This window comes from Zea mays, chromosome 5 (assembly GCF_902167145.1).
Source record: "Zea mays cultivar B73 chromosome 5, Zm-B73-REFERENCE-NAM-5.0, whole genome shotgun sequence".
Lineage (NCBI taxonomy): Eukaryota > Viridiplantae > Streptophyta > Magnoliopsida > Poales > Poaceae > Zea > Zea mays.
This window is the reverse complement of record NC_050100.1, coordinates 58,635,029-58,655,816: the sequence shown is the minus strand read 5'-3', so window position 1 is coordinate 58,655,816 and position 20,788 is coordinate 58,635,029. Positions and strand designations below refer to the sequence as shown.

At 46.1% G+C, this 20,788-nt stretch overlaps 2 protein-coding genes across 3 annotated transcripts; both read left to right on the top strand.

Moving 5' to 3' along the window:
* Positions 1 to 2,844: 2,844 nt before the first annotated feature.
* Positions 2,845 to 14,143, top strand: LOC100382378 (UDP-sugar pyrophosphorylase). Its single transcript, NM_001175123.1, has 17 exons — positions 2,845 to 3,016; positions 4,058 to 4,162; positions 4,409 to 4,525; positions 4,740 to 4,880; positions 5,559 to 5,658; positions 6,244 to 6,371; positions 6,490 to 6,561; positions 6,678 to 6,742; positions 6,859 to 6,919; positions 7,195 to 7,312; positions 7,633 to 7,757; positions 8,025 to 8,101; positions 8,254 to 8,359; positions 12,636 to 12,695; positions 13,190 to 13,270; positions 13,367 to 13,606; positions 13,742 to 14,143. The coding sequence occupies exons 1-17, from the start codon at positions 2,909 to 2,911 to the stop codon at positions 13,907 to 13,909; spliced, it is 1,872 nt and encodes a 623-aa protein (NP_001168594.1). The 5' UTR covers positions 2,845 to 2,908; the 3' UTR covers positions 13,910 to 14,143.
* A 2,258-nt stretch (positions 14,144 to 16,401) lies between these two features.
* On the top strand, positions 16,402 to 19,673 carry LOC541649 (translation initiation factor). 2 transcript variants are annotated; one of them, XM_035958842.1, is made up of 6 exons: positions 16,402 to 16,562; positions 16,840 to 16,980; positions 17,552 to 17,624; positions 17,741 to 17,847; positions 17,925 to 18,355; positions 18,639 to 19,673. In XM_035958842.1, the coding sequence occupies exons 2-6, from the start codon at positions 16,971 to 16,973 to the stop codon at positions 19,272 to 19,274; spliced, it is 1,257 nt and encodes a 418-aa protein (XP_035814735.1). In that variant the 5' UTR covers positions 16,402 to 16,562; positions 16,840 to 16,970; the 3' UTR covers positions 19,275 to 19,673.
* The last annotated feature ends 1,115 nt before the right edge of the window (positions 19,674 to 20,788 follow it).

The following is a 20,788-nucleotide window of genomic DNA, read 5'->3' as shown; positions in this document are numbered from 1 at the left end:
GGGTCATGGCCCCCCGCCTGAACGGGGACCACAGCTAGCTCCCGTGGGATGTCAACACGGGGCACTGGCCTAGGGAGATCACCGTCCTCCGGCATGCCGAGATGATTGCCTTCGGAGGGACCCCCTAGATCGATGTGGAAACATTCGCGGCTTGGGCCGCAGTCCTCGTCGTCGAGGCTGCGGCTACCGTCAGAACAGTCGGAGAGGCAGTAGTCACATGCGGTCATGAAGTCCCGCATGGCACTGGGGTTGCCAAGTCCAGAGAAATCCCAACAGATGCTGGGTTCGTCGTCTTCCTCGGACCCAGAGGGCCCGTAGGTCGAGACGTCCGTCAGCCGGTCCCAAGGCGACCGCATGCGAAACCCCAGAGGGTTTGGACTCGCCTCTACGAGAGCGCCCGCCAAAGCAAGGTCGCTAGGCGGGTTGAGGCTGAATCCGAATGACGTGGGATGGGAATCGGTCGGTACCTCTTGGTCAACGAGCGGCGATAAAGTCACGTCGGGGACTGACTGCACCGTCGTCTCAGGTACGAGGGCGACGTCCAGCAAGCTTTGCGCAAGCGCGCTGGCGTCGTCCGCTTACTCGGGATTGGCGTGTCGCGGGGAGATGGCGCTCGTCTTCGTCTCAAGCGCGAAGTCGATACCCGGTGCGCCCCCCGTTGGGGTGCCGGCGCTGTCGACTCGCTCGACAGCCGACGAAGCGCTGCCTCCTGCTTGGCCTTGGTTGCCCTGCCTTCCCCTCCGTCGGCGGGGAAGAAGGCGGGATGAGCTCGAAGGTTGTTCTTCCGCCACGCGGGGAAGACGTCGTCGATTCCGCCGCCGGCGGGCGGGCTGTCGGTCGCCATTGTCGTTGTCGCGCGACGGTGGAAGGAGTATCATGTCGTAGCTGCCGTCGAAGGACATGAACTCAAGACTCCCGAAACGGAGCACCGTCCCGGGTTGGAGGGGTTGTTGGAGACTGCCCATCTGGAGCTTGACGGGAAGCTGTTCGTCAACACGCAGCAGGCCCCTACCTGGCGCGCCAACTGTCGGCGTTTCGAGACCGGGGGGTCCCTTGGGCCGACGAGTGAGTGTCGCCGCGTGCCTCAGCCCAGATGGGTCGAGCGCGAGGGCGAGCGCGAAGGGGGGAGAGCGAGGCGGCCGGAGACCGTCAGACCGGCGTGAGAGAGGTGGGAATCCCGCGGCCTTCGTGTTCGTCCCGCGCCCAGGTCGGGTGCGCTTGCAGTAGGGGGTTACAAGCGTCCACGCGGGAGAGGGAGCGAGCGGCCCCAAGCGAGCGCCTGTCTCGTTCTCGTCCCCGCGCGACCAACCTTCTCTAAGAGGGCCCTGGTCCTTCCTTTTATAGGCGTAAGGAGAGGATCCAGGTGTACAATGGGGGGTGTAGCAGAGTGCTATGTGTCTAGCGGAGGAGAGCTAGCGCCCTAAGTACATGCCGTTGTGGCAGCCGGAGAGATTTTGGCACCCAGCTGGTGTGATGTCGTGGCCGTCGGAGGAGCGATGGAGCCTGGCGGAGGGACAGCTGTCGGAGCGGTTGGGTCCTTGCTGACGTGCTCTTGCTTCCGTAAGGGGGCTGAGAGTCGCCGTCGTCACAGAGTACGCGGGGCGCCATCATTGCCTATCTGGCGGAGCTAGCCAGATGGGACGCCGGTCTTGTTTCCTGCGGCCCGAGTCAGCTCGGGGTAGGGTGATGATGGCGCCTCCTATTGACGTGGCTGGCCTGCGCCCTAGGTTGGGCGATGTGGAGGCTCCTCCGAAGCCGAGGTCGAGTCTGTCTTCCGTGGCCGAGGCCGAGTCCGAGCCCCTGGGTCGGGCGAGGCGGAGGTCATCGGCTGAGGCCAGGGCAGAGTCCGAGCCCTGGGGTCGGGCGAAGCGGAGTTCGTCGTCTTCTGGGACTTAGCCCGAGTCCGAGCCCTGGGTCGGGCGGAGCGGAGTTCGCCGTCTTCCGGGACTTAGCCCGAGTCCGAGCCCTGGGTCGGGCGGAGCGGAGTTCGCCGTCTTCCGGGACTTAGCCCGAGTCCGAGCCCTGGGTCGGGCGGAGCGGAGTTCGCCGTCTTCTGGGACTTAGTCCGAGTCCGAGCCCTGGGTCGGGCGGAGCGGAGTTTCCTATGGTCCCTTTCGGCAGGGCCTGACTGCCTGTCAGCCTCACTCTGTCAAATGACACCGCAGTCGGAGTGGCGCAGGCGGCGCTGTCCTTCTGTCAGGCCGGTCAGTGGAGCGGCGAAGTGACGGCGGTCACTTCGGCTCTGTCGGGGGGCGCAAGTCAGGATAAAGGTGTCAGACCACCTTTGCATTAAATGCTCCTGCGACTTAGTCGGTCGGTGCGGCGATTTAGTCAGGGTTGCTTCTTAGTGAAGGCAGGGCCTCGGGCGAGCCGGAAATATGTTCGCCGTTGGAGGGGGGCCTCGGGCGAGACGGAAATCCACCGAGGTCGGCTGCCCTTGTCCGAGGCTAGGCTCGAGCGAGGCGTGATCGAGTCGCTCGAATGGACTGATCCCTGACTTAATCGCATCCATCAGGCCTTAGCAGCTTTATGCTGATGGGGTTACGAGCTGAGAATTAGGAGTCTTGAGGGTACCCCTAATTATGGTCTCCGATATATATATATATATATATAGTATCATATTTTAACAAACTGTTTATCTAATTTAGCTAGTCAGATAACTAACTAAATTTGGACAGTGAAAGAATCAATTTGGAGAGTCAGAGTTTGACGGAGAGTTAAGTCCACCGCAACCGTTTCCACGAGCATCACGCGGTCCCCTCCCCTCCAACGACGGAAAACGGTTTGCCACTGCCTGGCCCGTGCGGCCGTGCCCATATCCCCCGCGGAAGGACGACGACGCAACTGGCAGTCACCGACGCGACGCGGGTCGTCTCCTCAGCCCTCCTGTTCAGCCTCCTCGCCAGCGATGGCTTCGGGCGCCGACGCCGCGGCGCTGGTGACCTCCGGCGCCGACGAGTGGGCAGCGGCGTGTCCGCCGCTGCGGCGGAACCTGCAGCTGCTCGCGCCTGACGAGGTGACCCGTGACCGCCGCCTGCTAATCTGTTATACTCATGTACCGAAGAAGAGGTCACGCCGTCGTACTGGCCGCCCTTCTGCTGTTGCCGATGGATTTGCCCGCGCTAGTAGATACTTCGCTCGAGCCGCGCCGATCTCACCCGTCATTCCAGTCGCCGCGGATTCCAAATTCTCTCGCTTCGTAGGCCACGATGCGATGCTCCGCGCCCTGGGTGTGCGGAGGCTCTGCCGTTTGGTTAGATTTCACTTGGTAGTTACGCTCGCATGCCGCGTAAGCGTAGGTGAATATTACTGATTAGATTGGAGGAGTTCAGGTGTGTAGCGCCTGATGATTCAACGCTGGACGGGTACAGCCAACTACCTCGACTCGCTGCCCATCTTTGAAGTCCCCTCACGTGCATGCCCGGCCGGCGGCCGGTGGGGGCGAAGTGGACCCGCCTCCACCGCTAACATTTAGGACTTCCTCCCTCCTAACACAATGATTCTAGAACAACTGTAGTTCAATTCTGTGATTTTCGTGATTGTGGCTGCTGGTTCCTAAAACAGTGCTGGTGGTGTCGTACTAGTGTGTTTAAGTTTAACTACCCTCTGCTCCTGACACAGGCCCACGGTGGGACTAGGAAGCATGGTTCTCATACTCATTTGGATACTGTAAACCATATATACTTGTGCTCGAGCATTAGTTTCCTGTGTAAAAATGGTATTACGAGTATGAATGTTTTGGTAATCTGTAGCATTCCTCTGTTCTCGATTGTGAGCAGTGTTCTTGTTAGTATAATAAATAATATAGTCCTGAGGACGAACAATTTAAGTCTAGCACAATGGTCCCCCAACTAATGTACATCTAACTCCCCCCCCCCCCCCCCCCCCCACCAAATCACGAATCGGGAAAGTACCTATTCGCCCTGGGTTCTCCCATTATTTCAGAACAAAGTGTATCTAAATGTATTAGTTCCGTCAGTGTGACGTTACCATGTTTTCTGTTATTGTTTTTCTCCTGCTACAATGATATTAATATATTATTGCCTGGTGGTTATAGGTTGAGCTAGCAAAAATGCTGTTGAATGAGGGCCAGATTCACCTATTTGAACACTGGCCTGAACCAGGCATTGATGACGACAAGAAAAGAGGCTTCTTTGATCAGGTGTGTATTTAACCTGAGAACATATAATGCAATGTAGTTTCATAAAAGTATATATTTTCTATGTTTTACAAATGTTTTGTAACTAAAGTATTAGCAAAAATCATTTTTTGAAGATGTGCCAATGTCCAAGACATCTCTTGTTTGTGAATGGAGTAGCACTATAATGTATGCAAGGAAGTCATAAACACAAATGATCAAAGTTTTTTTTCCTTTTATTCTAATTTTGTCAATTTGTGATTATCTTAGGTTCGCCGGCTTAATTCAAGCTATCCTGGAGGTCTGGTATCTTACATCAAGAATGCCAAAAAACTTCTTGCAGATTCAAAGGCAGGAAAAAACCCATATGATGGTTTCACCCCTTCTGTAAGTCTTTTTATCAACGGTTTCGTTTGGCCTAAATGTCTACCCTTTTCAGGGGCATTGTTCTATGAATAGTTTAATACAGCACAACCTGGAAAAAAATTCTTGAGATAAATTGATGCTTTTAAAATGGATGTTCTTTATGTTAGTTTGGGTAATTCTTTGCTTTTCCACTTTTCTTGATGATACAGCTAATAAACGTTGTCCTACCTTACAGGTGCCTTCAGGGGAAATTTTGAACTTCGGCGATGACAATTTTGTTTCACTGGAAGCAGCTGGGATAAAAGAAGCCCACAATGCTGCATTTGTTCTTGTAGCTGGAGGGCTTGGTGAAAGGCTTGGTTACAAAGGAATTAAGGTATGTTCTGAACGGCTAAGAGCAAACTAGTATCTAAGCTTGTGCCATGAGATAGTACAGTAGCTTGGCACACTTCAATTGGAACTCGAACTAGTTGTTGTAGTTGCTGTACTAGTATGGTGCCCCGTAACTCCAATTTTGCCAGTATTATTTGGTTATCTTTTTCTCTTACCGATAATATTATTAGGTTAACGTTTCTCTTGCTGAATGTTGATATTGCACATCATCTTGCATAGAAAATAAAAACACCATTTAGGACTTGGGTGGCGTTTGGTTCACGAAATGTAACGTAAATGGTAATGATAATGATTTACACTCAAATACCGGCGGTAACAAATTTGAATAAGACAGTATCCATTTGTAATGTGGTATCGATTACGATTAGACTTAAACAAACATGATTTAACATTATCAGTTACCTATTACGTTACCAATATATGAACCAAACGACACCTTGGTTGTAAGAAAGCTTAATGATTTACAGGTGGTAAAGTAAATTATTTCCTAGTTTAAAGCACTAATTGTATGTCTCGAAAACAGGATTAAGAGTATCTGTGCATCATTAGCTTGTTTTTTTGAACGTAATGCATCATTAGCTTGTGGCCTTGAAAGTTTAGAGATAATCCAACCATGTTTATGTAATTTCACACTGGTGATTTTGTTGCTTTCTTTGATCAGGTAGCACTTCCCCGGGAAACAACAACTGGAAAATGTTTCATTCAACATTATATAGAGTCTATCCTGGTTTTACAAGAGGCCAGCTGCAAAACGGTTGATGGTATGTACTCTACATATCTGTAGTGGATTAGTTACTTAAAAATACTTTGTCTATGGAGCCTCTCATTGTTTTAGTTCTTACAAATGAATTTCGTGCTTTACAATCAGGTCTTGATTTCATTTTATATTGTATTATGTCTCTTCGGTATCTGACGATCGCTTGATCTTGTTGTTAGTTTCAGCGAAAGGGCCTCTAGCCGAGTTGGTTAGGTGGTCTGAGTAGCACTCCTCAGGTCTTGGGTTCGATTCCCTGTGGGGCAAAATTTCATGTTGTGGTTAAAAAAATCCTCTCGTCCGTCCCACGCCAAAGCATAGGTCTATTATCCGGCCCCAATTGCGGTCGTTCTCACATGGGCTACGGTGCGGCTATGTATGGGTGGGGACTATGTATGAGTGGGGCAGGGGTTCAGGGGTTTTCTCGACCTACGTGAGAGCTAAGAAGATCTTCTTCTTAATATAATGTCGTGGGGGCGGTCTTACCGGGTCGAGTTAGTTGTTAGTTTCATTTTTTCACATAATACACTGGACCTTAGAGAATGATCAGGTGTTGATTTATTCTGATTGATAATAATCACCCGCCATGCAGATGGGTGCCAAAAAAAGATTCCATTTGTCATTATGACTTCTGATGATACAAATGCACTAACTATCAAGCTTTTGGAGTCAAACTCTTACTTTGGAATGGAACCATCTCAAGTGAAATTGCTAAAGCAGGTTCCTTCTATTGCTTTGTTCTTTTCATGTGCTAGTTACGAGAAAGAAATGTTCTTATATATGCAAAGCACATAGCAGTTACATTTGGTGTTGACTGTACATTCTTTTCCATTTTTAGGAAAAAGTAGCTTGTCTAGCTGACAATGATGCAAGGCTTGCATTAGACCCAAGTGACAAGTACAAAATTCAGGTTGGAAATTTCCATTCGAGGATCAGTAACATTGGATTTGAATATCGCACCATATCATTTCCCCATACAATGAGTTTCTGTCCACATTTCTTACTATCAGTTTTGTGACTTGGCAGACAAAGCCACATGGGCATGGAGATGTTCATTCTCTTCTTTATTCAAGTGGCTTGCTTGAGCAATGGTACGTTATCGATTAAAAAATTCACCACTGGGGATGTTTCCTTCCATTTGAAGAAAATTAGCAGCCATATATCATGAAGTAATTAAATGAAACTATACTATGTATTCTTTTGTTAGGAAGAGTGAAGGGCGGAAGTGGGTTCTCTTTTTCCAGGATACAAATGGATTGCTTTTCAATGTTTGTACACTGGCTTCCCTACTGCGTTATAATTTCACTGTTAAAAGATAAAGAGTTTTTTTACTATCCTTGAAAATGTACCAGGAGGTACCAAAATTATAGCGTGAAATCTGGCACCTAGGGTACCAATTGTAGTGCCTAGGTACCAAAAATGGGTACCTCCCTAGTAAATTGTGCTACCTCTTGGTATCTTTCCAAGGACCCTTATATATTCGTGGCTAACTGCTTCCTTTTTTTTACAGAGAACTGACTTGATTTTCGTGATTATTTTGTAGGCAATTCCGTCTGCTTTAGGTGTCAGTGCCACCAAGGGTTACAATGTAAATTCTCTCGCAGTTCCTAGGAAGGCTAAGGAAGCAATTGGAGGAATTACCAAACTTACTCATGTTGATGGTAGGTTTTACTACCATTTACCCCATTTGATTTGATTTTTTCACTGCTTTTAATTTTTGAACAAAAAATATGTAGACCATTGTGTTATTTTTAGCAAAAAGTTATGCAATGATGGCTTCAATCTTCTGTGGCCTATGGGTATGTAATCAAGAAAAATACCCTTATATCAAGGATTTAGGAGAATCATTTCTTCATGGTTCCATACTGATATTCTAATCGTCTAGTCCGTCCAATTGAACAAAATAATGCATTTCATTTCTTGTAACCACTGACGGTAGGTCTGTTTTGTCATACTTGTCATAACTCCATCTTGTGCACAGGTAGAACAATGGTCATCAATGTAGAGTACAATCAGCTTGATCCACTCCTTCGTGCAACTGGTTATCCTGATGGAGATACAAATTCTGAGACAGGCTATTCTCCATACCCTGGAAATATAAACCAGGTAAACTATATTTTCCAAAGGGATAATTTACCATATGACACGAGATCCATTGATTGTTCCGCTCTTATGATCTGGAGGTGTAATGCTAACACCAATGAGTTTTGTGGATGTTGTTACCTTCAATGTCACATTATGTGTGTTATAACCTTTCATGTTCATTTTGTCCATTGCTTTTGAAACTGGGTGGAATTTTGTCAAAGCTGTTATATGATCTTACATTCAAGCTACAAATTTTGTTGGGCTAATAAAAACACTGAGCTTTTCTAGTTGATACTGGAGCTTGGACCATACATTGAGGAGCTAAAGAAAACGCATGGTGCCATTTCTGAATTTGTAAATCCCAAGTAATTTTTTTTCTAGCCATTTGTTGTTAAGTACTATTTATAGTGATTAGTATTCTGATATTAGCCTTTATTTTATTTCTGTTTTGTGTACAAATTATATGATTTTTCGCCCTTTGTTTAACCCAAACCTCCGATCATTTTTGTCAATTTAGGTATACTGATTCGACCAAGACATCATTTAAATCATCCACTCGTCTAGAGTGCATGATGCAAGACTATCCAAAGACGTTGCCACCCTCAACAAAAGTTGGATTCACGGTAAGAGGCAGTTGATCGTCCACTAGTCAGATGCTCGTACATTGCTACATTTTTTTTATATATCACATAGATAGACTTTGTTCTAATAAAACACAAAAATATGTGTGTTCATTTGGTTAGTTGTGTGTGAATTTGGAGCCATCAAACAAGGTTCGAATCCCCACTTATGCACAAATTTACCTTATTTTTGTATAATGCTTCGCGTGTGACGCATGACAACGGTGGAACAGTAGAAATCGATGCTTTATAGTAGTAGAGATAGAGATAGAGAAGCACCACAAGGGAGTTAAAACCCTTCCTCCTTTCTTTAGGCACCTGCAACTCTGCCGATCACCACCAATCTTGGAACACAACTTCACTAGAAACAGGCGCGAGCTGTGACAAGCCAACCTGCGATAGCGCCAGGAACCAAACTTGCCTGGAAAAGACACAAGCCACCAGGATGTGCTGCACCGTTTCCTCTTCTTGGTCTAAGAGGAGACATTTCTCAGGATGGTCCAACCCGCAATGGCGCGGGAACTTTATTCTGGGTTGACCGTTGGTTGCACGCGAACTCCTTGACGGTTTTTGCCCCTAATCTGATCACTGCAATATGGAAATCCTACCATAAAAGTAGAACTGTACAAGAAGCATTGGCAAACAATCAATGGGTCAATGATATTCGGGGGAACATATCACAACAGGCTTTTGTCGAATTCTTTCTGCTGTGGGATATGCTGCAAGGTTTTGAACAATCTCCAGAGGTCTCCGACCAGCACATATGGTCTCCTTCCGCATCAGGAGTCTTTACTTCACAATCATCAAATGATCGTTTCTTTCTTGGTGCGGTCAGGTTTGAGCCGGTAAACCGTATCTGGAAGACATGGGCGTCGCCAAAGTGCAAATTTTTTCTATGGTTGGCAACTCATAATCGTTGCTGGACAACAGATCACCTAGCTCGACGAGGGTTGGAACATCTTGAGAAATGTCTCCTCTGTGACCAAGAAGAGGAAACAGTGCAACACATCCTGGTGGCTTGTGTCTTTTCCAGGCAAGTTTGGTTCCTGGCACTATCGCGGGTTCATAGCTCGCGCCCGTTTCTAGTGACGTTGTGTTCCAAGATTGGTGGCGATCGACAGAGTTGCTGGTGCCTAAAGAAAGGAGGAAGGGTTTTATCTCCCTTATGGTGCTTGTCGCATGGTGGCTTTGGAAACACCAAAACAATTGTGTGTTTGACGGGTCTGATCTAAGCACATCCAATATTATTCAGGATATAATAGAATATTGGAGAGTGGAAAGCCTTAATTGTATTGTATAGAGGAGGGTTACAATATATAGACTCAGAACCCTAACCCTAATGGGTCGGTGGCCCAACAGTGGTGTCGGCCCACATATACAACACACACAGTGTCTAACACCACCCGCAGTCGCAACGGGGGCACCGCACACGATGAGGTTGGAGTAGAAGCCGAAGGTAGGAGCCGATGGGTTGAAACGCCCCCGCAGTCGCAGCGTCGTGAAGGTACGAGTGTTGCGGCTAGAGTAGAGACCGGTGTGCACTCCATAAGGATGATAGCCCCTGGATGCCAAGGTAGCCGAAGTCGAGGTGGCCGTGGTCGGGAGACACGCAGTGGCAGCCTCGTTCTTTGGAGTTGTCGACGTTCGAGCGTCAATGATCGACAGGGCGACATAACAAAAGAAGAGCAGCAGCAGACCGAGGACCTTCTTGCTTCTTCCGTTGTCGGTCGTCGAGGAACCCCGCTAAGGAGGCCGGCAACAGCGTGCGCGTCTACGCCGGTCAGGGTGGTCGTGCCTGCGGTAGAGTAGAAGGGGTAACGACGGTTCCAGTCGGGAAAGCCACAACAACGACGAATCCAGCCATGAAGATGGCGATCCGGCCAAAGAGACGACGAATCTAGCTGGGAGGACCGCAACAACGGTGAATCCAGCCAAGAAAGTCGCGGCAACGACGGATCCAACGAAGGCGATGAAGGGGAGAGCGATGAGACGGGTCCAGCCGTGCAGGGGCCTGTGCCGGACCTAACAGTGGGGTTGACGCCGACGACGGGAGAAGCGCAAAGAAGCGGGAGGTGCTGCAAGGTGTCGACGCGGGCAGGGAGGTGGCGGCTGCTAGCGCATCTGGCTGTTGCCGCCGCTGTGGTGGCGGCTAGTGCGCCAGCAGCCTCCTCGGCGGTAGTGCCCGACCACCAACGACGGCGTCCACCCGCTAGCTCGACAAGCAACAGTGGCGCTCGCGCGTGGCTACACAGGCAGTAGGACGGCGATGCACGGGAGAGGGGGTTGCCACGCGGCCACTGGGGGCTCAGCGAAGCCGGCTAGGGGTGGTCGGCCAACAGGGAGAAGAGGGAGCTCGGCCACCATTTGCTGCACGCTTGGGGCTAAGGCTAACGACTGGAGATGGCGGCCGGTGTTGGAGGAGGCTGACGACGTCGGGGAAGATGAGCAACCAGAGCAACGCAGCGGGGAAGAGAGAGCGTCGCGCCGGCACCGGGGAAGGAGGTCGCGCACGCGCGGGGCTCCATGGTTAGTACCGCCGGGGCAGTGGGTCCGCGCCGGAGCGCGTCAGCACGGAGGAGGGGCGCAACAGGGGTGGCGACGCGACCTGGATGCGAGGGCGACGCGTCTAGGGTCGCGACCTCTTGTGGAGCCGCGCCGTGGCAGGCCACGGGTGCGCTGGCCTGGCGCGGGTGCGGGGCGGCCGGTGCGGTCCGGACGGCGAGCGCGGGGCGGATCTGGAGGCACGACCCAGAGCAGAGGAGGCTCCGCCCCGCCGTCACCTCCAGCAGCGCGCGGACGAGGGATGACTTGAGGGTGAGCAGAGAATCGGCGTCATAAGTGTTGCCGACGGGAGGGGGTAGCCAGGGGGAGGGGTGGGGGTGCTCCCAGGAGGGAATGACGAACCTCCCGGGGATAGCGGCGCCGTCAGGCCCTGGCGGCTGTTGTCCTGCTGAGGTGCAAAGGGTTAGCAGCTAGGAGAACATAATTTGATACCATATTGGAGAATGGAAATCCTTAATTGTATTGCATGGAGGGGGGTTACAATATATAGACTCAGAACCCTAACTCTAATGAGCCGGCGGCCCAACAGTGGTGTCGGCCCACATACATAACACACACATTGTCTAACATAAAAGATGCCAAGTTGTGGTGTCTAGCGGGGGCTACCGGATTGAGGAAAGTCTGGCCTTAGTTTGTATGTAGGGTCGTTGTCGTGTTCACTTTGTGCTCTCTTTTGTTTTTTTTTCTAATGTAAACAGTTTGTACCGGCCTATTTTGTGCCTTTTTCTCCTCTTAATATAATGATGCGTAGTTCTCCTGCGCGTTCGAGAAAAAAGTAGTACATAAGAGATTTAGTTTTAAGCATGTGTCGGTTAACCAACTTTATCAGTTGCACCATTAGGATCACTGGATCAGTACCCTGAAAGAGTGCCCTGTTTTCCAGCTTTCAGTTTTCTTCTACTCAATATAATCTGTGGGTCTCCCAATCCTGTTATTTTACCAATGCGGTATCTTGTTTATGATGTAGCTATAAGACAGCATTAGGATTTGTATGGATTCTTTGCAGTGCCTACACTCCAATTTATAATTATGGGCAATATCAGGAAATGAGAATTTGTATTGAAGAGTAGTTATCCACTTATCCTCACATGATATACTTTCTTAAAGAAAGCAATCTGTTTTCAGTATTCTGTTAGATATACTTTCTTAAAAAAGGCAATCTGTTTTCAGTATTCTGTTAGATATACTTTCTTAAAAAGGCAATCTGTTTTCAGTATTCTGTTAGGAATCCTAAGTGCAGTTCTGCCTTTTAGAGAAAAGGGGGAAACACCGAAACACTACAATCACAGCAGCGTGGGTGTAATCAAATGTTACTCCTGCTTCTTTATGAAGAACAACGCTAGACTGAGGGGGTGTTTGAATGCACTAGTGCTAATAGTTAGTGGCTAAAATTAGTTAGAGACATCCATACACCCTAGCTAATAGTTCAACTATTAGCTATTTTTAGTAAATTAGTTAATAGTTAGCTAACTATTTGTTAGCTAGCTAATTCCACTAGTAATTTTTTAGCTAACTAATCATTAGCTCTAGTGCATTAAAACACCCCCTGAATACCATACATGATGTTTATTATATGTGTTATTTCGTAATGGCAAAACATTCATGTTATTAACTATTATATATTTGGATTTTTTTGCTGCAAATTATTTTTCATGATTCATGCCCTAATTATCATATCCTTATCATGCCTTGGTGGCTTGATTTACTTAAATGCTAGGTGATGGATACATGGCTTGCTTATGCTCCTGTGAAGAATAATCCTGAAGACGCGGCTAAAGTACGGTTCCAAGTTCCCCAACTCACCCCACGGTGGTTTTCTTATTTTACTTGGTTAGATTTTACCATTGATTGCGAAGCACTTCTGCTAAGGGGACACAACCTTAGTTGATAGGTATGTTAATTGGTAGTGGACTAGTGGTAGGTACTTACATTGGGTCTTTCCCTGTAGTAAAGGTTCGATTTGGCTATAGTTCATTCATTCACCTCTTAGATTATCTTCAGCAACCTACTCATCCTCATACTTATATTTAAACTCCACTCTACGAACAGTACAGTCTACAGGTTAAAATAGTGCTTTAGGTGGCTATGGGTGAACTACTGGACACAGTCTAACGACACTATCTTTTTTTTGCGCATTTAAAGGTTATGTTACAGAGATTGTGCATCAGCCTTGGTCACGCTTCTGTTACTTTAAAGCACATGGCTTTCCCCCACAGATTTGCTTGCATGTGGTGTTTATATAATCATAAGATTTGATATGGCTTCTTGCAGGTTCCAAAAGGCAATCCTTATCATAGTGCAACCTCAGGAGAGATGGCAATTTACAGGGCAAACAGCCTTATTTTGAGAAAGGTGTGATTCCACGCGGACCAATGGCTACGGGCTAGTTCTCAAATTGTTTGTGCTCCAGCTTAACAGGCTCCTTTCCCTTCCCCTCCCTCTTTCCAGGCTGGTGCGCAGATAGCTGACCCTGTCGTTGATACCTTCAACGGGCAAGAGGTAGAGGTCTGGCCACGCGTAACCTGGAGTCCACGGTGGGGTCTCACCTTCCAGAGCGTCAAGGAGAAAGTGCATGGCAGCTGTTCAGTTTCTCAGAGGTCAGCTTTGGTCATCGATGGCCGGAGTGTCTTCCTCGACGGACTTTCATTGGACGGCACCCTTATTGTCAATGCTGTGGATGGTGCAGAGGTATTATGACATTAAGCACTGTCAAACCCAGAGTCCTGGCATAACACAGATGCATGCCTCGGTTCGGTTACTAATTAACTTAACCATGGAATATTTTTCTCATGCTACAAACTGTTCATGACCTGCTGCTTGCAGGTTAAAGTTACTGGTCATGTAGAAAATAAGGGCTGGACTATCCGGCATGTGGACTACAAGGACACCTCGGAGAAGGAAGAGGTCAGGATCCGTGGGTTCAAGTTCAACAAGTCTGAGCAGCTAGAGGTGAACTACACCGAGCCAGGAAAGCATAGCTTGAGTGCGTGAAAAGAAAACATTCTTGACCTGACTAGCTTCGTACCAAAATGGAAATAGCTCACATCTGGGTCGCCTCCCAGATTCTGGGAGGGAGGCCAATGCCAGCGTAGCTGAAACCGTTCTTCTCCTTCCCCCACGTACAACAAGGAGCAAAGTGCTTCACCAAGCACTCAACATTCTTTATGTATATCTTGTACAGAACTCCTCTTCAGTGCAATCAGAGTTCATTGTTTGTTTGGGATCTGATGTTTATGTTACAATTTTTTATTTTAGAAAACTTGGCACTGAATCAAGTAATAAGTGTGGTAGTGTGTAGAAGTATAGTAACGGGCTATAAGCCTACTTATGTGGCATTTTTTGTCTGTGTGGATGAGAGACATTAAAAAGTGGAGGTGGGCTCTCATGCAAGAGTCAGCTTCTATATGAGCTCTTAGATAAAAGGATGAAATAGAAAGATACACTATAATGATCTAAGAGTCAACTTTGTAGCCTGCTTTAGTATATGTGTTCTTATTGTTGGCTCTACATAATATGGCAATGATTTAGAGTTCACTGTAGGAGTGGTATACCGGATAACACATCTTTTTTCGATAGCATGTAAACAATGGAATACCCTAGTTATATCATAGGAAATGGAGAGCAATACCCTATGTTGACATGAGTCTTTGCAATCCTTTTAGGGCTGGTTTGTTGACAAAGAAATTGGAGAGGATTGAGGGAAGAAAATTCCTTGCAAAGGATTTTCTCTCCCCCTCAGGCTCGTTTGCTTACTTGTGAATGGTTCCTCTGCTGGATTGGAATGTTTATTTTGTATTAACATTGATTAGCTGGAATAGTTTGGAATGTTTATTTGTATTAACATTGATTAGCTGGAATAGTTTTTGTTCTCAATCCGATATAAACGAATGGGACCTCAATTCTCTCTGATTCCTTTATTACCAAACCAGCCATTAGTGCCTGTGTCTTTTAAAAAGAACACCTTTGCAACTTGGGCAATGGCTGTGGAAAGGAATTGTGGTGACTGGTGATGATGAGTAAGCGCTGACGCGATAACGAGATGCCGTGACGGATAGGCATTATCTCCATATAAGGGCTAGTTTGGCATCCCCATTTTTCCATGAGATTTCCAATTTTCTAAAGGAAAATGAACTAATTTTCCTTGGGAAAATGAGGTTTTCAAACTAGCCCTAAAAAGATCGGGCAAAGTTTTTTTTTCCCTGCTCGATTTGGAACCTGCATCGAAAGTCTTCCAGAATGAATTAAAGCCTCGTGTTTGACGCTTTTTTTAATAACTATAGGATGTTCGGCGTCTCTTTATCGGATGATGTAGCTAGGGTTGTTAATAAGATCTAGATTTTAGGCTATAAAATGTAGGATCGAATCGGATTAGCGTCAAACTATATTCATATCCATTTTGAACTAAAATGAATTAAGAGCCCTGTCCTAATTTATTGTGAAGAAACACCTAGATCGTTATTCATTGCCATCCCTAGATGGAGCTACTGTTTCTTAGATCCAAAATGTACATCCATGGTGATATAGCTAGTGTTTCTCAGATCCAAAATGTCCAACTTTACAAAAAAAAGTCTTCATGAAAATAAGGCCCCGTTTGGTTTCAGGGACTAAAGATTAGTCCATCCATTTTAGTTTCATTTAGTCCCTAAATTACCAAACGGTGAAACTAAAACAAAGACTAAAATATTTGTCTCTATCCTCCAATGTATGACTAAAAATAATTAAACCATATAAATTCTACCTTTTGTCCCTCCTTTGTTTTAGTTACACTAACGGCGGAAAAATGATAAGAGACATTTTAGTTCTTTTATGATTTATTTAATGTATTTTAAATACTTTTAGTCGGATAGAGACTAATTAAATTTTAGTCCTGACTAAAGCAAACCAAACGGGCCCTGACTCATGCACACGGTTTCCTCTTTATCCAAGCTTCCAAAAAATACCCACTTCCACTTTAGATTCTCCGAGTCACAGATCCAACAATATTGCTCCAAAAAGAAGTACTCCTAAATCCTTCCAGAAAAGGTGAGAGTACATATTAAACCCGATAATAGGCCAATAACCACTGTTATATCTATAGCCTATTCCTGAACATCAGAATTAGTGTTATAAACATGAAATGTGAAGGAGTTATTACAGTGAGAGCTACCGTCAGTGGTGTGGTCGGGTTTGCTAGTGTATGAAAACAGATTAGATGTGTTAAAATAAAGTAGAGTGAAAATTAATTTAAATACAATTCTAGTTGATTAAGAACATCTCCAAACGAACGACTAGTAACAGATTTGGTTTATCATTACATGTATAATTGCGTGCGGATTTTAGCACACATGGAATGAGAGGCAAACACGGGCCCAGGAACGGCCCACGGGAGAGAGAAACCCTACCCTTCCCTTCGCGGTGGTGGCATCCGAGACCCGTCCACAACCACCACAGACACGGTGCAACCCCCCCCCCCCCCCCCCCCCCCCCCCCCCCTCTTAAAAGCCGCCTCTCGCCGCCGCCCGCAAACCCTCATTTTTCTCTCTCCTGCGCCGCGACGTCCCTCGCCTTCGCCGCCGAATCCGAGACTCCGATCTCGGGTTCACCGCAGCGCACAGAGCAGCCCCGACTCCCGGCCCGATCCGCGCTCTCCTCTCCGTCGCTTCAGGTGTTCGCCTCCTCCAGATCTCTTGCTGTCTCGCTTGTTACTTTTTTGTTTGCTTTTCGGCGTCCGATCTGGTGCGACGGCGGGTCTGGGTCCATCTGGCGGTGCTACCCGTGCGGATCTGCGCCGATTCGGTGGGAATATTAGTGATTTTGACGGTTCTGGATTGACGCACGGGTTTGCGCACGGAAATACTACCTTTCCCCCCTTTCTCTGACATGCGGCTTTCAGCTCAATACATGATTTTTCTTACGTAGGATTTGATTGATTTTGTATGTAGATATAAGCGTTTTCCGGTGCTAATATGCAAAATTGCTAGTTTTGGTCATATAAAACTGTCCTGGGAAGCTCCGTAGCTTGTGTACCGTGCTTGAGTATTGGATTCAAGCTGTTTGAGCTGTGGGATGCTGCATGCTTGATGGTAATGAATTATTCTATTGTGGTAAGTCAATTTTTTTGTGAAAGTGACTATGAGATGGTCGCAAGGGTTTGCTACAGGATAAGGTTAAAAGACTGCCCTGCCCTATGTACTAGACGAGCCATTCATACCGTGCGAACTGCTAAAAGCTGTTGCTCGATTTATCGAGTACTTGCAATTATATCAGCCTGCTGTTAAGAAAGTGTAAAGCATCAATTGTCTTGGTATGGTTCTGTTTAGATTCTTTATAAACTGAAGATTGAGTTGAGCATGCATTTTGTATAAATTGTAGAGCTTGAATAATCATTTTAAGAGTACAACTGATTCCCTATTGATTCTGTTGTGAATTACTTGTCTTCTAGCATGGTGTTTGTCTTAAACATTTCTTTGCTACACACTTTTCTCGTTGTAATCTGTAGGACAGTTTGTTCTAAGCTTAAACTGTGCCATTGCTCATTATATTGTATACATCCTTTTGATCTAGGTTCATGATTAAACCTTTCTTTGTATTTGTTTGTCATATTGTCAACATGTGCTGTAACTTCTGTGTATTAACATGTTTCTTTTGCTGCAGTCATGGCAGGAATGGCACCTGAGGGTTCTCAGTTCGATGCTAAGCACTATGATTCTAAGATGCAGGAGCTGCTGTAAGTAATATGAACCTTTCTTTTTAAATTTTTTTACCTACTTGTGTTTATCATCTTTGACTTGAGAGCCAAGTGATACCTAATAACCTTTACTTCTATATGTTTATGTAATACAGGAGCACCGGTGAGACTGAGGAGTTCTTCACTTCATATGATGAAGTTTTTGAGAGTTTTGATGATATGGGCCTCCAAGAGAATCTTCTGAGAGGCATTTATGCTTATGGTAGGCTGGGAGTCGCTTGTTTTAGCATGTTGCCTTTTACATGGTATTTCTCTTACTGCCCATTCCTTGTGGTGTAGGTTTTGAGAAGCCATCTGCAATTCAGCAGAGAGGAATTGTTCCCTTCTGCAAGGGTCTTGATGTCATTCAGCAAGCACAATCTGGTACAGGAAAGACAGCAACCTTCTGTTCTGGGATCTTGCAGCAGCTGGACTATGGCCTGGTTGAATGCCAGGCCCTGGTCCTTGCTCCCACCCGTGAGCTTGCACAGCAAATCGAGAAAGTCATGCGCGCGCTTGGTGATTACCTTGGTGTTAAGGTCCATGCATGTGTGGGAGGAACATCCGTCCGTGAGGACCAAAGGATTCTTGGCAGTGGTGTGCATGTTGTTGTTGGTACACCTGGTCGTGTGTTTGATATGCTGCGCAGACAGTCCCTCCGCCCTGATAACATCAAGATGTTTGTTCTAGATGAAGCTGATGAAATGCTTTCTCGTGGTTTCAAGGATCAGGTAAACTCTTCTATTTTATTTCTACTTTCTCTATTCTTGATCATGGTACCTATATTCTTTGTTAGTGAAGTGCATAGTTTAAGTTAAGTTGAGGTTGCCACATTTGATTTCATTTGTTAGTTCCTTTTGGTTTAGCTTTAACCATTGACAAGCTTCAGTCATAAAATATTGTGCCAAACCAATTCTACACTTCTTTTATCTTCTATCGCAGCAATCTGAAAAGCAAACCATTTATCTTACTCTAATTGATTTATGCCTACTGACTTTCTTTCGTGAAATGCAGATTTACGACATCTTCCAGCTTCTCCCAGCCAAGATTCAGGTTGGAGTCTTCTCTGCTACCATGCCCCCTGAGGCCCTTGAGATTACCCGCAAGTTCATGAACAAGCCAGTGAGAATCCTCGTGAAGAGAGATGAGCTGACTCTTGAGGGTATCAAGCAGTTCTATGTGAATGTGGATAAGGAAGACTGGAAGCTGGACACACTGTGTGACCTGTACGAGACCCTTGCCATCACCCAGAGTGTCATCTTTGTCAACACCCGCCGCAAGGTGGACTGGCTCACTGACAAGATGAGGAGCAGGGACCACACTGTTTCTGCCACTCATGGTGACATGGACCAGAACACTAGAGACATCATCATGAGGGAGTTCCGGTCTGGCTCCTCCCGTGTGCTCATCACCACCGACCTGCTTGCTCGTGGTATTGATGTTCAGCAGGTGTCCCTGGTCATCAACTATGATCTCCCCACCCAGCCAGAGAATTACCTGCATCGCATTGGTCGTAGTGGTCGTTTCGGTAGGAAGGGTGTTGCCATCAACTTTGTGACCCGCGACGACGAGCGGATGCTGTTCGACATCCAGAAGTTCTACAACGTGTTGATTGAGGAGCTGCCTGCCAACGTCGCTGACCTTCTGTGATCATTTTGAAGAAAAACAGAACTAAAAGAACGGTGGTGGGGGTGATCTGGTAAGGCTTGGTTTTGCCGAAATATTGTGGGGGAGGAGTGATAAGGTCGGTGGGGTTTCTATGTTAAAGTCGTGGTCTCGGGCAATATGCGATTTTTCTTTATGCCATGTTTTGGGAAATTTTGTAGCTGCCTAGGCCTCGTGCTGTTGTGGTGGTTCATTAGTATGAAGACGAAGGCTCTGCTGGCTATGGGAGTCCTTTTTCTTTTTGTTAGTATTTTGTTTAAAACTATGTATGACCGAATTATTTGTCATCCTTGACTCAATTCTGCTGCAACCAGTTGTATCGTGCCATGTGTCTGCAGCACCGGTCGTTGCTGTTCTGAGTAAAATCTGTTTACTCTGCTTTCACCTGTTGATGTATAATGTTTGTTTAAGTGGCACCTTTTGGTGTTTTAGCGCAAAGGCTGGTCTTCGCCTTCAAGCTGTTTCTAGTTAACCTCATATAACTTTTTCCACAGGAGCCGGGTTTTTTTCCCCATTTTGAGAAGCAAGATGAATAACTCAACCGCCTATTTCAGCGAATGGATCATTATTTGACATCAATCAAATAAAACATACCTTAATTTGACACCCAACAAATAAAACACGTGAAAGCATTAAACATACCTTAATTTGACACTCATCAAATAAAACACGTGAAACCATTAGTACTTAAAATAAACTTATTAAGAGAACAAGAACTTCAATATAGTTTGCTATTTAAGAAAAAGAGTTTGTTGACTGATATGACTGATTGAATCCAGAAATGTTGGAGAGAATTCATCGAGACTCATTGATAGTTGAGTTTTGATATTTGATAATTAACATAAATGTTTATATTGATATTATTTGCAAGTTTTTTTTTATCATAGTCTAAAATACGTAAAGTGGACTTAGATGAAGTCAAAGAAGTGATTCAAAATTTTGGATGATCATCGCTTTAATTAAGATATTAGAAGATATGATTGAAGACCTTCAATTACATGCAAGAGTCCAAGACAAGATAAAAAGAGGCATATATAAAATAATGAAGAAACGAAGAAAAGTAGACTACTCAGTAGTACCGAATATATGAGTGGTACTGTATCGAAGAAGGACTACTCCAACAGAATGCACGAGACACATAGATGGATAATGAACGTCACACCAGATTTTCGCTTTACCTTCTCATGGTTAGCCTTGAGAGCCAAATCCTTGTTTGAAGATGAGCCATCTTGAGTGTTGATGTGTATGTGTTGATCTTTCATAAGATTTAAGTTGGCATGGTGGAAGAGATGTCAACTTGGTGGATCATGATGACAATATGACCATATTTCTATACTATACTTAAAGCACCAGTTTCAACGGTCATCCCACGTCATCTTTTTATAAATAACCCCTCACAACCATTTCAAATTAATCCGTTGCAGGCCTATAGATGGCCAAACGGCGGTCCAACACGGGCCAGACACCCACATGCCATAACTCTGGCCCAGGCACGTCGT

Excerpts from the sequence above, each read along its gene's own strand:
- LOC100382378 (NM_001175123.1), top strand. The coding sequence starts at position 2,909 with ATGGCTTCGGGCGCCGACGCCGCGGCGCTGGTGACCTCCGGCGCCGAC. Across the intron at positions 4,881-5,558 it reads TTGGTTACAAAGGAATTAAG|GTAGCACTTCCCCGGGAAAC; the intron begins GTATGTTCTGAA and ends TTCTTTGATCAG. Across the intron at positions 13,271-13,366 it reads ACAGCCTTATTTTGAGAAAG|GCTGGTGCGCAGATAGCTGA; the intron begins GTGTGATTCCAC and ends CCCTCTTTCCAG.
- LOC541649 (XM_035958842.1), top strand. Across the intron at positions 17,848-17,924 it reads GAGAGGCATTTATGCTTATG|GTTTTGAGAAGCCATCTGCA; the intron begins GTAGGCTGGGAG and ends CTTGTGGTGTAG. Across the intron at positions 18,356-18,638 it reads CTCGTGGTTTCAAGGATCAG|ATTTACGACATCTTCCAGCT; the intron begins GTAAACTCTTCT and ends CGTGAAATGCAG.